The sequence below is a fragment of the Chlorocebus sabaeus genome, chromosome 9, assembly GCF_047675955.1.
Source record: "Chlorocebus sabaeus isolate Y175 chromosome 9, mChlSab1.0.hap1, whole genome shotgun sequence".
NCBI lineage: Eukaryota > Metazoa > Chordata > Mammalia > Primates > Cercopithecidae > Chlorocebus > Chlorocebus sabaeus.
The window spans coordinates 3,176,060-3,191,605 of record NC_132912.1 but is presented as its reverse complement, the minus strand read 5'-3'; the positions used below and the strand labels follow the sequence as shown (position 1 = coordinate 3,191,605).

Below are 15,546 nucleotides of genomic sequence, written 5' to 3'. Positions count from 1 at the left end.
CATGAGCCACCGCACCTGGCCCATGAGTGTGTGTTTCAATACACCAATGGTACATGCACACAGCTCCTTTTCACATATGGAGACTTATTAGTATTCCAAATCCCAGAAAAGTTTATATTTTTACATGAAACCTACCATCATTTAATTTGTCAAACCATTATGAAAAGGTTATAAAAACTGAAATTCACTCCACACGATCCTGTGTCACCGGCACCAAGTGTGACCGAGACCACTTACAACCCAGTCCCCGAGGCAGGTGAGGGTAGGGGCGCAGAGCAGGGCAGGGGTGCTCTCCAGACTCTGCCCGGACAAAAAGCCAGGGGGCAGCATGAGAGCCAGCATGATGGGAGGTAGAGTCAGCAACCCAGAAACTCCCACCAAAAAGACAAAAGAGGTGGCTGCAACTTGGGAACGAAACCAGGATAACTGGACTGCAGAGGAGTGGGTGCCATTCCCATTCCCTCGCTCGCTCGCTCACACACACACACACACCACACACACATACACACACACACACACACCCCACACATACACACACACACCCCACACACGCACGCCACACACAGACACAGCACACACACACACAGACACCACACACACCTACACATACAAGGAAACCACATATACACACATCCCACACACAGATACACACTCACTAGCCACAAACTCACACAGTTAACACATACACACGGGCAAACCACACATACTCAGACTCACACACCTACATACAGACACACACCAAACTCAGTTACATACACACTGAGATTCACACACCACATATACCACATGCAGAAACACAAACTCACTGATACACACACACACTTCAGCCCTCTGTTCACGTCTTCCTACGTCAATCACGACCACAGAATGGAAACGCTCCCCTGTGTGAATTCAGCCCACAGCGTCCTGATGTTTTGCAAATGTTGCTCCACCTAACTTCCATGGTTGTCAAAATTCCCTCCACCTCCCTTCCGATGTGGCAGAAATCAGGAGGCGCCCAGTGCAGAGAGAGCCTGAGACCAGCAGGAAGGTGTGGGCCCCACGAGTGTCTTCAGCGGGAAGGCACCGATTTGGATTATTTCTATTAGCAAAGACTCAAAGTGAGTCACAGATTAACACATGCATTTCTAAAGATCAAACCACAAGTAAAGAGCTTCTCACAGTCTGTTCTGTCCACATAATCTCTATTTATCAACGGATCTGAGCTCAAGTGTTCTGGGAATTTACTACACATGAAAGAGTCTCCAACTCAGAGAACCCTGTGGACAGCAGCCCAATACGCACCACTTGTAGGATGCTGGAGACGCTCTCCCAGTCGGCCTCCGCGATGTTCGCGCCTCCGTCCACCATGCCCTGGTAGCCCTAAGGGGAGAAAGGGAGAATCCTTTAAAACTGAGATAAACTTCACTAAATGGGAAGTGATCTTTCAACTATATAAAATGGGAAAAATAACAGTGAATGTTAGATCCTGAGCGTCCGCTGGTCAGAGGACAGGGCAGTTCCAGTGCTGGATAAAAGCAGGGAATTGTGGGAAGGCCCTCACACCGAGTCCCTAGTAACGGGAACTTCTGCCCCAGCGCCGGAGGAAAGCAGGGAATTGTGGGAAGGCCCTCACACCGAGTCCCTAGTAACGGGAACTTCTGCCCCAGCGCCGGAGGAAAGCAGGGAATTGTGGGAAGGCCCTCACACCGAGTCCCTAGTAACGGGAACTTCTGCCCCAGCGCCGGAGGAAAGCAGGGAATTGTGGGAAGGCCCTCACACCGAGTCCCTAGTAACGGGAACTTCTGCCCCAGCGCCGGAGGAAAGCAGGGAATTGTGGGAAGGCCCTCACACCGAGTCCCTAGTAACGGGAACTTCTGCCCCAGCGCCGGAGGAAAGCAGGGAATTGTGGGAAGGCCCTCACACCGAGTCCCTAGTAACGGGAACTTCTGCCCCAGCGCCGGAGGAAAGCAGGGAATTGTGGGAAAGTCCTCACACCGAGTCCCTACTGCCTAGACTCAGCCTGAGAGTGCAACAAGGAATCAAGCCATTCTCCTATGGCCCTGTGTTTCCCGAGAGGTTGAAAGGGGTCACGTTCACCCAACGTGTTTATCATACTTCAGCACAAACTCACAGGCACACAGTGTTGTCGACCACAGGACCTACAAGCATTTTGTCAGGGGCTCCGTCTGCCAAGGCAACCTGGGCCACTTGAGATATATATTAAATATTATTAAACAGCACAGCCGAGTAATAATTGTCTGCCTTATCCTCCATTACTGACACTGCACTGCATTAGGGAATCAGATATCAATATGTGAGGACATATTGATAGAAGAACCCCAAGGATGATTACCTTTCAATGCTAAATGCATCCCCATCTTTTTCTCCACAGAATATACAAGATTAGGAAATGCAGCAATGCCCATTGGTACCTTCATCTATGTAACTCGCTTTTCACAGGATTTAACCTTAAGAAGGAATAACTATTAGGGATTTAGAAAGTTCACAATAGATTATTGTTGGATTCATAAGCCCTCCTTAGTGAGGGTCAGGAGGACAGAAAAAAGGAAGAAAGGTTTTTAAAAAGGAAATGATTCATAGATTACGGAGTTCTGTATATAAATTAATCAATAGTGCAGGCACCTTGATAGCTGGCCAATTTGTATACTTATATTTATAAATGTAAATTTCCATCACAGACATTATATATACATATATGTTTATTTTATTTTGAGACAGGGTCTTGCTCTGTCACCCAGGCTGGAGTGCAGTGGTGCAATCTTGGCTCACTGCAACCTACATCTCCTGGGTTCAAGTGATTCTCCTACCTCAGCCTCCGGAGTAGCTGGGATTATAGGCACACACTACCACATCTGGCTTTTTTTTTTTTTTAATTTTTTTTTAGTAGAGACAGGGTTTCACCATGTTGGCCAGGCTGGTTTCCAACTCCTGACCTCAAGTGATCTGCCTGCCTGGGCCTCCTGAAGTGCTGGGATTACAGGTGTGAGCCACCACGCCTGGCCACGTGTGTGTTTATAATTTAGTGTCATACATGTAATAAACAAGAAAGGAGAAAACAGTCTGGAATGGAACAGAACCCAAAGCAGAGCTGGTTCATTTCAGCGATGGCAGCCCCGTCTGCACCTCCTGAGACTCCCCCAGCCACCCAGCCACTGGCTCACAGGCTGGTATAGGCACTGCTCATCACCAGGCCCCTACCTCCATGGTAAAGCAGTGAAACATCTTCTAAACATAGCCCAGTCTCACTCGAGGGATTATATTATTATTATTGTCTCCCCTTGCTCTGAAAACAGATTTCTCTTGCAGTGCAGATGAGCCCAGTGTAGCTGTCCCCCTGGAGGGTGAGGGTGAGCAAGTGTGAGGTCGGACGCAGGCCTCCTGTCTGCACAGGGCACCCTGGGAGGCACCGTTTCTGTTCTGTCCTGCTGCGGGTGCTCTAGTCCACACAAAGACGCACCAGGCACAGACGGCCACATGCAAAGCCGCGAGTGACTCCTGGAGGACATATTCCTTAGAATATTTGAAGTACAATAGGTAGGAGGGTAGGTGGGTGGATACATAAATAAAGAGATAACCTAGCCTTGGGGTTGCATTTTTAGTGATCTCTACCACCCCTAACTCCCAGGTTTCTGCTAAGAATTATGCTTCATGCTGCGCGCACAACAGAGCACCCCGTTCTTCAGGTCTGGGAGTAACGCTGAACAAACTGCCATCTGTGGTGATCTTGACTTTCCAGATTCACTTCCATGAAGCTCGGGGGGCAGGCATGTGACCTGGGCCGAAGAGTCAGAGCCTGCACCACCATGCTGAAACGGACCCTTCTTAGAGGGACGACGTCCCATCCTCCAAGCCCACATCTCAGGAGGAGAGAAAAGATGGCCCATGATGAGGCCTGAACCACAGCAGAAACCAGGACCTCCCTGGGTGGACCGGGATGTGGAGTGGCCATAACCCTGGGGCTCTGGCAAAACTGAAAACGGACAGCTCTAAATTCCCACACCCAGAGCTGCTGCGGTCATTTCTGTGCATGCAGTTTTCTGGTAAATAAAGAGACTGAGGGGAAGGCCCCAGTCCCAGCTGCTGCCCTGCTAAAAGGATGCCACCAAGGCTGCTGCAGCATCCTGAGGCCATCTCAGGCCCAGGAGTCAACCGTGCACCCCTCACGGCATCAGCTTTCAGAGTATTCCTGGAGCACGCGCTATCCCAGACGCTGCTTCCAAGTCGACCGCCACCCGGCACTTTACTACTTAATATGCCATAGTGGGAACCAAACAATTGCCTTTCCCTGCATGAGTTTGCAGAATTTAAATACGGATTTAATCAAACATGGTAACGAATCCCCTAGCTTCTAGAGTAATAAGAAAACTGCTCTGCAGACCACAACATTTTGAAAAGTAAAACGTTCTCTAAAAATAATTTCATTATTTTGTGTTGCATAGATGCATATGGCAAAGAAAGCAATTAAAAAATTAAAAGGGAGGACTTTCTGAGTGCCGCCTCCAAAGCTGCCTGTTTAGTGCATGCATGAGCTAAGTTGCTAGGAAATGACTCATTCTTTAATTTGCAAAGTCACGATGCCCATGGAACATGTGAAAAGTAACCACCAACCGCAGTTCTAAGCTGTCTTTCACCAACAAGGAAGATATTACTAAATTAGGAAGACTCATTTTGCCCAAACGTACTGCAACGTAGAAATTCAGATGAGTTTTCTCTTTTGAAGTCTTCTTCGAAGGCTGAATATTTATCTTACTACAGCCAAAGCCCAAACGTTTCCTAAAACACCCTTTTGGAATTTGCCTTCCAAGCCAGTTTTATGACTCACATAGGAAAAACAGAACATAAAACCTTTAACCTTATCTCAGTTTTCTGGCCAAAGTAACACTCTCTGTCTTGTGGACCCTGACTCACAAGATGAACCTTAGCGCTCCTTGTTGGCTGCATCGGATCCATCGTCCGATAGAATTTTTACACTGAGTCATTTGATCACATCTAAGAACATGCCACAGGCTCTGAAGTCATTGTAACTTATTCAATATTGTTTTGAGCCGTGCCAAAATAACCACAGTCTTCTAACCAGGTAGGAGATTGTTCCATACGTAGAGGTGGTTTTGGCCAGAATTTGTAGGCATTCACTGAATCCATCATAAATGGAGTAAGCTAGTTCACCTATGGGTGGCTTTCTCGGACATCTCAGATGTATTGTTTTTTTTTAAGTTACAGACAAAGGGAAATCATGCTGCTGTGTGACAGCAGTAGGCTTTTTCTTTCAGAATGCTTGTTGGATGGGCCCATGTGTCTTCTCAACCAGATAATGCTTTTTCCAATCTGATTTCCTGAATTCTTCACTCAACTAACTCCAAATGGTGAACGTTCCCACTACCAGAAGAAAATAAGCTACTGGAGATAACAGACTTTAAAAGTGTCTTCCAGATAATGTTATCGCCAGCTTCCTGCAGACATAGTTACTGCATTTAGAGATTTATGGGCTTTGCTGCTTCTGAGTAAATATTAATTTTTTGTGGGGGGGGATGGCGGGGGGATGGAGTCTCGCTCTGTCACCCAGGCTGGAGTGCAGGGGCGCGACCTCGGCTCACTGCAAGCTCCGCCTCCTGGGTTCACGCCATTCTCCTGCCTCAGCCTCCCGAGTAGCTGGGACTACAGGCGCCTGCCACCATGCCTGGCTTTTTGTGTGTGTGTATTTTTAGTAGAGACAGGTTTTCACTGTGTTAGCCAGGATGGTCTCGATCTGACCTCATGATCCGCCCGCCTCGGCCTCTCAAAGTGCTGGAATTACAGGTGTGAGCCACGGCGCCGGGCCTACTATTTTTTTTTTTGTTTCCTACAGAATCAAGCTTTCCCTAGTTTAATCCTTCTTCCTCCCCCACAGAACCTAAAGCTACAACATTCCTTAATAAATTAAAGTGTTTCTCCTCTAGAATTCAGAGCAAGCATGCAGAGAGGTCAGCTCCGAACGGCTATCTAGGCTTAGACTCAGGAAACACCAGCGTTCAAAACTAGGTGTGCATGAAAGAGAGGCGGCAGGAAGTTCACTATCTCAATGGTTTTCAAAGGCCAGGAATTGTGGTTTTATCCTGTCTCTAGGAAATTCAGAGGCAGAGCCTGAGATTAAACAGCCCCGCGCCAGTACACACCCCAAGCCCTGCTCACCTGCCCACCAAGACTCTGAAGGAACGCTCTTGTCCAGAGACCCTACCAATCACCCCAGCAAAGCACACTCACTGATTTCATTACTTGATAGAAAATTTCTATAGAGCAGCCTCAGGATTTCTTCTTGGGAGACTCAGTCAACTGTAAAATTCTGAAATAGGTTAGAACACGACACACCATCGTATGGTCCTGCACTTGCTTCTGTGGAAGACCAATAAGGCAACAGCATGATGTATTTAGCCCCCTGGCATCACAGATTTCTTTAAGCCAAAGCTAAGAGTGCACAATTCCAGGTAAGTTGTACAACCAACAGCCCCAGCAGGAGCGAAGCCGGTCACCCTTCCTGCCCAGTAGAGAGAGAGTTCCAAGCACTGGCCCGGCAGTGGCCTTATAGCTAAGACCCCCCGGAGGCTCATTCAGCTGAGCACAGTGGTGGGAGGTGGCGGTGAAGGGAGATGGCGCTCTTCTGCAGTCTGAAATGTTGACTGGAACCAGACTGTCTGAAGCCACGGGCAATGGCGTACGTGGTGGTGGGATGAAGGCAGATCATACACGAAGAATTCAGCATGGGACCTGGCTGGCGTATAAACATGTAATAAAAGACAATGCTTGTTCCTGTGGTTACCATCAGCCTGGATGCGTCGATTTTGTTGGACAATGTTCCAGCAATAGGCAGGGAGTGCAGAGCAGACCCAGGCCGCCTGAACTGGCCTTCTGGGAGTCAGCTAGCTCGGTGAGCACACACACGTGTTAGTGGAAGGCATGGGCTCTGGTCAAGACCCTGCAGAGTCAGGTCGGGAACAGCCACACGTAAGAAACTGCACAGTGCTGTGCTCAAGCATCGCTTATTTTTAGACAGAAATGGAGTGGCTAAATAGTTTTCACTTCAAGGAAGTTAACAGGCAGAAATAGTTATGTTTAAAACATCAAAGAGATGTGACTGAATGGGATGTGGACAAACTTGCTTGGTCTTTCAACACCGTTGGGGGAAGGCAAGGGCCACACTCAGGGATGGCAGGGGTGAGACAAATTAAAAACAAAAAAAAAATCAGACATAGCCCCAAAAGTCAGGGCCAGTGCTGTCACCTGCTCTTTGTCTTGCCAACTGCTTTCCATAGCCACCCCCATCCACACATCCCAGGAGCTCAGGAATCCTCTGGATTAGGAGAGGCCCCTCCACCCTCTTCCTCAGACAGGGGGGCAGCAGCACTTCTGGGGAAAAGGTGTTTATTTTGGGTCCCAAGTGTGAGATTTCTCACTTTAAAAAATTGTAAAAGCAGGAGGTTCATTTTATCCAAAAAGAAATATTTCCTATGGCAAACGAAGGGTTTCTATCAGGAAGGGAAAGGTTTTTCCCCCGTATGTTTTAAATTTTATTGACACATATTATTTTACATATTTGTGGGGTGCATGTGAGTCTTTGTTGAACGCACAGAACCTGTAATGACCAGATTAGGGTACTGGGGTGTCTGTCACCCTGGGTATTTTTAAATTCTACGCATTCAGAACATTTCCAGTCCTCTCCCCCAGTTACTCTGAAATATGTTAATACGCTGTTGCTAACACAGCCAGGCTACTCTGCTATTACCCTGGAACCTACTCCTTCTATCTAAGCATATGTTTGCACCCGTCCACCTCTCTGTACCCCTCCTGTCCACACCCCCTTCCCAGCCTCTGCTCTCTATCATCCTACTCTCTACCTCCATGAGACCAACTAAGGAGGGGAAGCATGATGCCAATCAATTCATTGATAAGTTAATGGTTTGTGTATTGGTATAGTAAGTCAAGCTGTAATGCTCAGGGCTGAAACAAGGGTAGCTAAGATCACATGCTGATATTTCAAGCTCAGAAGGGTAGGCCAGTCTGGGTGCAGGGACAGAGCTGCTGACCAGGGGGTGTGGGGAGATGGAGACCCTTGGGCACCTGAGCTGAGCTTGGGGGAGGGGGCGGGTGGCACAGGCTCCGTGGTGGCACATCCAGGAAGACCAGAGGCTGGATGCTGATGCTGTTCCAACACCCGTTATCCCTTCAACATAAAAAGGCATCACTTATCTGACACCTTTTGAATGTGTTGTTTTTAATCATGGAAAGAACTAGCTGATAAAATGATCAGAATTATTCCTAGCCTTTCTTTAGGGTGTGGACGACGACAAAGATGGCTCTGATAATGTTTACAAACAGCTGTCCAGAGCGGACAAACTTTAAAACCAAACTTTAAAACAAACAAACAAAAAATTAAGATAAAAGACTTTTTTCTTTTTTGACACAGTCTCGCTCTGTCACCCAGGCTGGAATGCAGTGGTGCAATCTAGGCTCACTGCAACCTCCACCTCCTGAGTTCAAGCTTCAGCCTTCCAAGGATTACACCACACCCAGCTACCTGTTGTGTTTTCAGTAGAGACGGAGTTCCGTCATGTTGGCCAGACTGGTCTTTAACTCCTGACCTCAAATGATCCGTCCGCCTCAGCCTCCCAAAGTGCTGGGACTACAAGTATGAGCCACGGTGCTCGGCAAGAATCTTAAGTGAGTCATATTTGAAGAACTATAATAAGATGAACAATTTTTTAACTCTGCAGGAAAATCTTCAACAACAGGATATTAAATCCATGAATGAAACCAAATGCAAGGAGTCGACTCTTCTGCAGCCACAGTGGCAGCCCTGGGTTAACCAACTGACTTGCCCCAGCCTGGTTTTGACCCACCAGAGCCAGAGTAGTTTATCCTGGGCATGGCCTTTGGGTCAAAGCATCTGATATACTTGGTATCATCATCTCCAAGAAACTAAAAAGCCATTTGTAGGCTTCTAAGGAAAAACCTTAGCTTCAGAGAAAAAAGAAAGAACCAACAATTGGTTCACCAGGTAGAAAAGAATGGGTTAACTGGCAAACCTCCCCGAGTCTCCCTGGAAGGGAGCCCAAGGCTTGGCATGCCTCACACGTAGGCTTGGCCCAGGTTTACAGGAGCGCAAGCAGCGGCCAGACAGCAGGGCTCAGTCGATCAAGGCCAGGCTTTCAGCAGAAATGCCACTGTTTCCAGATTAATACTTTCTTCACACATGCACTACTAAAGGAAAAAACAAGCCCCTTTAATTAATGGTAACCTGTTTAATTGTTTTGGTCTGTTGGTAACCTAGAGAGCTGTAGGTTAGAAACTAGAGTATAGGTGAAAAAATCTGTTGGATACATTACTGAGTCATGCTCAAAAAAAAAAAAAACATAACATCCTCTCAATTCGAGCCCAAATAGGTCTAGAACAATGGTACCCAAAAAGAGTGATTTTTTTCCCCCAGAGGACATTCGCCAATGTTGGAGATGTAAGGATATCTTTGACTGCCGTGGTTATGGGGTGGGTGGACGCAGAGGTGCTGCTCAGCATCTTGTGGTTCAAAGGACCACCCCCACCAAGAATTGCCCAGCCCCAGATGCCATAGCCTGAGACTCAGAGAGAGGCCCAGCCTGTGGGTATGACCTGGAGAGCAGGCCAGGGACGGGGCTGGGCCTCTTCAATGCAGAGCCACCTACGAACAGATGTGTGCAGGTGCAGACCCCGTTTCCCCACCTGGTCACACACCCACGGAGTCAAAGGCGTGCACATCTCATCCCTGACAAGGAGTCAAACAACGCCTCTGCCCCGTTAGTCTCAAGACTTCTCCAAGTCCTTTCTACCAGGGAGACAGGAAGGCACACATGATTTCTACTGCACAGATGAGCACACAGAAACAAAACGTTGATTTATGGGTCCACAGTCACTAGAGTACTTCCTGCAGGCCCACGACTGCTCACCCAAAACCCGGGACTGACAGGCACACCAGGACGCAGAAGGCTTGGGATTTTAAAAAGCAGGCTTTTTTACGGCTGAAAAAATATTCCATTGCGTATATACAGCACATTTTATCCATGCGCCCACTGATGGTCACTTAGATTGATTCCACATCTTGATATACAACAGAATATTATTCAGCCAATAAAACAGAATGAAATCCTGTCATTTAGTGCAACATGGATGGAACAGGCAGAAATTAGGTGAAATAAGCCAGTCACAGAAAGACAAATACTGCATGCTCTTACTCATACGTTAAAGCTTAAATAAAAAATTGATCTCATGAAGACAGAGTTAGAACTGATTTTGCAGAGACACAGAACAGAATGATGGTTACCAGAGGCTGAGAAAAGTAGTGGTGAGCAGGGGGGCGTAAAGGCAGTTTGAGATAGAAGGGATAAAATCCAGGGGTGAGTGACACTATGGGGGAACTACAGTTAATAATGTATAATAATGTTTAATAATACATAATAGGCCGTGCGCAGTGGCTCACGCCTGTAATCCCAGGACTTTGGGAGGCCGAGGCGGGTGGATCACGAGGTCAGAAGATCCAGACCATCCTGGCTAACAGTGAAACCCTGTCTCTACTAAAAATACAAAAAATTAGCCGGGCATGGTGGCAGGCATCTGTAGTCCCATCTACTCGTGAGGCTGAGGCAGGAGAATGGTGTGAACCCGGGAGGCAGAGTTTGCAGTGAGCTGAGATCGCGCCACTGAACTACAGCCTGGATAACAAAGTGAGACTCCATCTCAAAAAATAATAATAATAATATACAACAAAGTTATACATAACAATGTACACATAATGTATAACACTGTATATAATATGTATAATACACATATAATTCATATCATATATAATGTATAATGTATACATAATAATGTATAATGTTTCAAAATAACTAAAAGAGTAAAACTGGAATGTTCCTAACATAGAGACGATCTTGGTGATGGATATGCTAATTACCCCGATTTTATCATAATGCGTCACATGCTTGTATGAGACTATGACACGCCTGGAACTCCCCCACGAGCCAGCAGCCCCACCGCTGGGTATATACCCTGAGAAAGGGAATCGGCACAGAGAGACCTCTGCACTCCCATGTTCACTCCTGATCACCACCGCCCAGCGTGGAATCAGCCTCAGCACCTGTCAGTGGATGAATGGACACAGAAAACGTGGTGCGTGCCCACAACACAACACTGTTCACCCATAAAGGGGAAAACCCCGTCATTTGTGGCAATGGGGATGAAAGTGCTTTACCGTTAAGTGAAATAAGCCAGGCATATGGGCATGGTGGTTCATGCTTGTAATCCCGGCACTTTGGGAGGCACAGGCGGGCAGGATCACCTGAGGTCAGGAGTTTGGGACCAGCCTGGCCAACATGGTGAAACCCCGTCTCTACTAAAAATACAAAAAATTAGCCAGGCATGGGGGCAGGTGCCTGGAATCCCAGCTACTCAGGAGGCTGAGGCAGGAGGATTGCCTGAACCCAGGAGGAAGAGGTTGCAGTGAGCTGAGATGGTGCCACTGCACTGCAGCCTGGGCAACAGAGCAAAACTCTGTATCAAAAAAAAGAAAAAGAAATAAGAAATAAGCCAGGCATAAAAAGAACAACATTGCCTGTTCTCACTCACACATGGGAGCCAACGGAGTTGATCTCATAGAGAAGAGAACTGCAATTATCAGAGGTATGGAAGGGGAGGGGTGGGGAAAAGAAAAGATAAAAGGGAAGAAAAGACTGTAAATGTATTTACTATTACTGAACTCTATGCCCACAAATGGTAAAGATGTTAAATGATATATGCATATTTTACTTCAATAAAAAAATTTTGAAAATCACATGTAACCCATAAATAGGTACAACTATTATGTATTCATAATAATTAAAAATAAAAAATGTTTTAAAAAGCAGTGTGTGTTACCGCACCTGTACTCTGGGTCCTTGGGAATGTGCTCAGCATCAAGCCCATCCCTGCAGAGAGAGGTAGGAGCGGTCACTGTGTGTGTTACCGCACCTCTACCCTGGGCCCTTGGGAGTGTGTGCGGCATCAAACCCACTCCTGCAGAGAGAGGTGGGAGGCGCCACCTCGGCTGGGAGATGGGATCACCCCCATGTAACACGCTCCAGATCAGCCGGGACTTTGCTGCCCAATTAGGAAAACACTCGCAGATTTTAGCGTGTTTGATTTTTACATCTGTAACAGCAAAATGATGATACCCTAAATGGATTCAACACTTACTGCTACAACTGGGTAAAGAACCCACCACTCATACAAAGTCCTGGCGGTCTGAGGGTCCATGAGAATTTATGTTCCCAAGGCGCCCAGAGGTAGGCTGATGCCTGGGCTACCTCTGGAGGGAGGTGAGGAACAGGACCCGTTCACAAGGATTTCCCACCTTCTGGGGCGGGTGGGGAGGGTGTCAGAGAGGCAATTTGGGCTCAAATGAGCCGATCCCCAGGCTGCTCCTATCTCCCTCAGTAAGATAATTCCAAAAGCCTGATTATTCTTTGTGCCAAAATTAATAAATAGTCCATTCGGCTCTGCTCCCTAGACAGCTTCGAAAGAGCCACTTACTAGAAAAGTTATCATAAAAATGAGAATTTCCCCAAAACACCATTTGCACACAAGGATTCATTTCGGCCACATCTCAGCAAAGGAATTGCAGAAATTCCTTGAATTTCTCTAAAGGAAATGAGATCTGAGTCAGAACCCCGCCTTCCCCACCGAGGGCAGGGGCAGGAAGAGGCACGATCCCCGCCGGACGAGGCTGTCCAGACCTCGTCCAGAGAGCACCTGCGGCCATGGAGTCACATGGATGGGCCTTAGAGCCCCAGCCCTCCCAGCTGAGACAGAGAGAACAAATGGGGTTTACCTCCAAAGAAAGCCCAGGGCCTACGAGCCGGGTGAGGTGGCCCACACCTGTAATCCCAGCACTTTGGGAGGCCAAGGCGGGTGGATCACTTGGGGTCAGCTGTTCAAGACTAGCCTGGCCAACAGAGTGAAACCCCATCTCTACCAAAAATACAAAAATTAGCTGGGCGTGGTGGCGGATGCCTGTAATCCCAGCTACTCAGGAAGCTGAGGCAGGAGAATCACTTGAACCTGGGAGGTGGAGGTTGCAGCGAGCCGAGATCATACCACTGCACTCCAGCCTGGTGACACAGGGCAAGACTCTGTCTCAAAAAGAATGAAACAAAAAGCAGAGAAAGCCCAGGGCCTCCAGGGTAGGCCTCCCAGTGTGTTCCATACCAACTCCTTAATTCTGGCACTTGCCACGCAGACAGGCACAGGTCTGAGGACATCTCAATCCCACCAGGAAACAGATGGGCGACTACAGCACACGGTGACCAATAAAAATCAGACACCCGACAACTGCCACAAAAACACAAACCTTACATCAAGAAAGACTAAAGTGCGCCAGTGACTGCATCCAAGATTAGGCGCTCACAGTCCCCTCAGCCTCACTCCCTGCACCCATCCTCAACTAACAACATTGAAACCAAACCCAGCGTGCCCTTGGTTTAGTGCAGAGTCCCTCGGCCTTGCTTCTGCCAACGTTTGGGTCCGGACCGTTCTTTGTGGGGTGTGATCCCGTCCATCCTAGACGGTGTGGCAGCATCACTGGCTTCTCCCCAGTACATTCCAGGGACAATCCTTTCAATAATGGGACAATCCAAAAACGCTCCAAACACTGGAGAGTGTCCTGAGGGGTAAATCACACACGGGAGAATGTCCTGAGGGGTAAATCCCACACCGGAGAGTGTCCTGAGGGGTAAATCACACACCGGAGAGTGTCCTGAGGGTAAATCACACACCGGAGAGTGTCCTGAGGGGTAAATCACCCACCAGAGAGTGTCCTGAGGGGTAAATCACACACCAGAGAGTGTCCTGAGGGGTAAATCACACACCGGTGAGTGTCCTGAGGGGTAAATTACACACCGGAGAGTGGCCTGAGGAGTAAATCACACACGGGTGAGTGTCCTGAGGGTAAATCACACACCAGAGAGTGTCCTGAGGGGTAAATCACACACCAGAGAGTGTCCTGAGGGGTAAATCACACACCGGTGGGTGTCCTGAGGGGTAAATCACACACCAGAGAGTGTCCTGAGGGGTAAATCACACACCGGTGAGTGTCCTGAGGGGTAAATCACACACGGGTGAGTGTCCTGAGGGGGTAAATCACTCCCCACACCTGGCTGGAGGCCAGGGGTCGGGGGTCTAACGCTGTTCCTGGCCCTGAAAATGCTGAGTGGTGACATGGAGAAAGTGAACTAAGATGAGTTGGTTTATCTGTGAAATAACAGAAGTCACTTCCTTCCTTTCCTCTGCACCCAGAGTCCCTGTGAGTGTTCGGGCCGCCACTTCTGTGAGGGGACTTCCTTCCACTCAACACACAACAGCGTCAGGGCCGCGGGAACAGGAGCAGCCACGAAAATCACAAGGTGTCCTGGGAAACATTCTGTGAACTACAAGTCTCATGAATTTAAAAACATTTTGCAAATTATAATAGAAAAAACTCATCTCGGGATACTCCATCCCCAAACAGTTTTTAAAACCACATTTCTGTACTAAGAGCAGCTCTCAGGAAGGGTGTGGTACCGTCTCCCAAAGTCCAAGGCAGATCACACCCACCCTCTCTCTCACCCCCCCCAAAAAAAACAAAAGGCAAAGGAAACAAATTCAGGGTATTCAGTGTATGCACATGTATACACTGCAGCAGCAGCAGAAACCAAGCTGGCTGGTGTCAGGTGCAGGTGACGGCCTCTTCTGGAAGTCTGTGTACAAATTTGAGTGCTGGGGACCGGGTGGAGGACTGTGCTGGGGAGGGGGGTGGAGGACTGTGCTGGGGAGGGGGGTGGAGGACTGTGCTGGGGAGGGGGGTGGAGGACTGTGCTGGGGAGGGGGATGGAGGACTGTGCTGGGGAAGGGGGTGGAGGAGTGTACTGGAGACTGGGTGGAAGACTGTGCTGGGGAGGGGGTGGAGGACTGTGCTGGAGACTGGGTGGAAGACTGTGCTGGGGACCAGGTGGAGGACTGTGCTGGAGACTGGGTGGAAGACTGTGCTGGGGAGGGGGTGGAGGACTGTGCTGGGGAAGGGGGTGGTGGAGGACTGTGCTGGGGAGGGGGGTGGAGGACTGTGCTGGAGACTGGGTGGAGGACTGTGCTGGGGAGGGGGTGGAGGACTATGCTAGGGAGGGGGGTGGAGGACTGTGCTGGAGACTGGGTGGAGGGCTGTGCTGGGGAGGGGGTGGAGGACTGTGCTGGGGAGGGGGTGGAGGACTGCACTGGGGAGGGGGGTGGAGGACTGCGCTGGGGAGGGGGGTGGAGGGCTGCGCCGGGGAGGGGGGTGGAGGACTATGCTGGAGACTGGGTGGAGGACTGTGCTGGGGACTGGGTGGAAGACTGTGCCGGGGAGGGGGTGGAAGACTGTGCTGGAGACGGGGTGGAGGACTGTGCTGGGGAGAGGGGTGGAGGACTGTGCTGGGGAGGGGGGTGGAGGATTGTGCTGGAGACTGGGTGGAAGACTGCTGGGGACCAGGTGGAGGACTG

The 15,546-nt window shown here is 48.9% G+C and overlaps 1 protein-coding gene across 1 annotated transcript in view; it reads right to left on the bottom strand.

Moving 5' to 3' along the window:
- PFKP (phosphofructokinase, platelet) overlaps positions 1-15,546 on the bottom strand; it is a 68,979-nt gene that overhangs the window by 35,837 nt on the left and 17,596 nt on the right. The window contains exon 3 of the mRNA XM_073018677.1: positions 1,285-1,362. Coding sequence (XP_072874778.1) covers positions 1,285-1,362 — 78 coding nt within the window. The remainder of the gene's footprint in view (positions 1-1,284; positions 1,363-15,546) is intronic.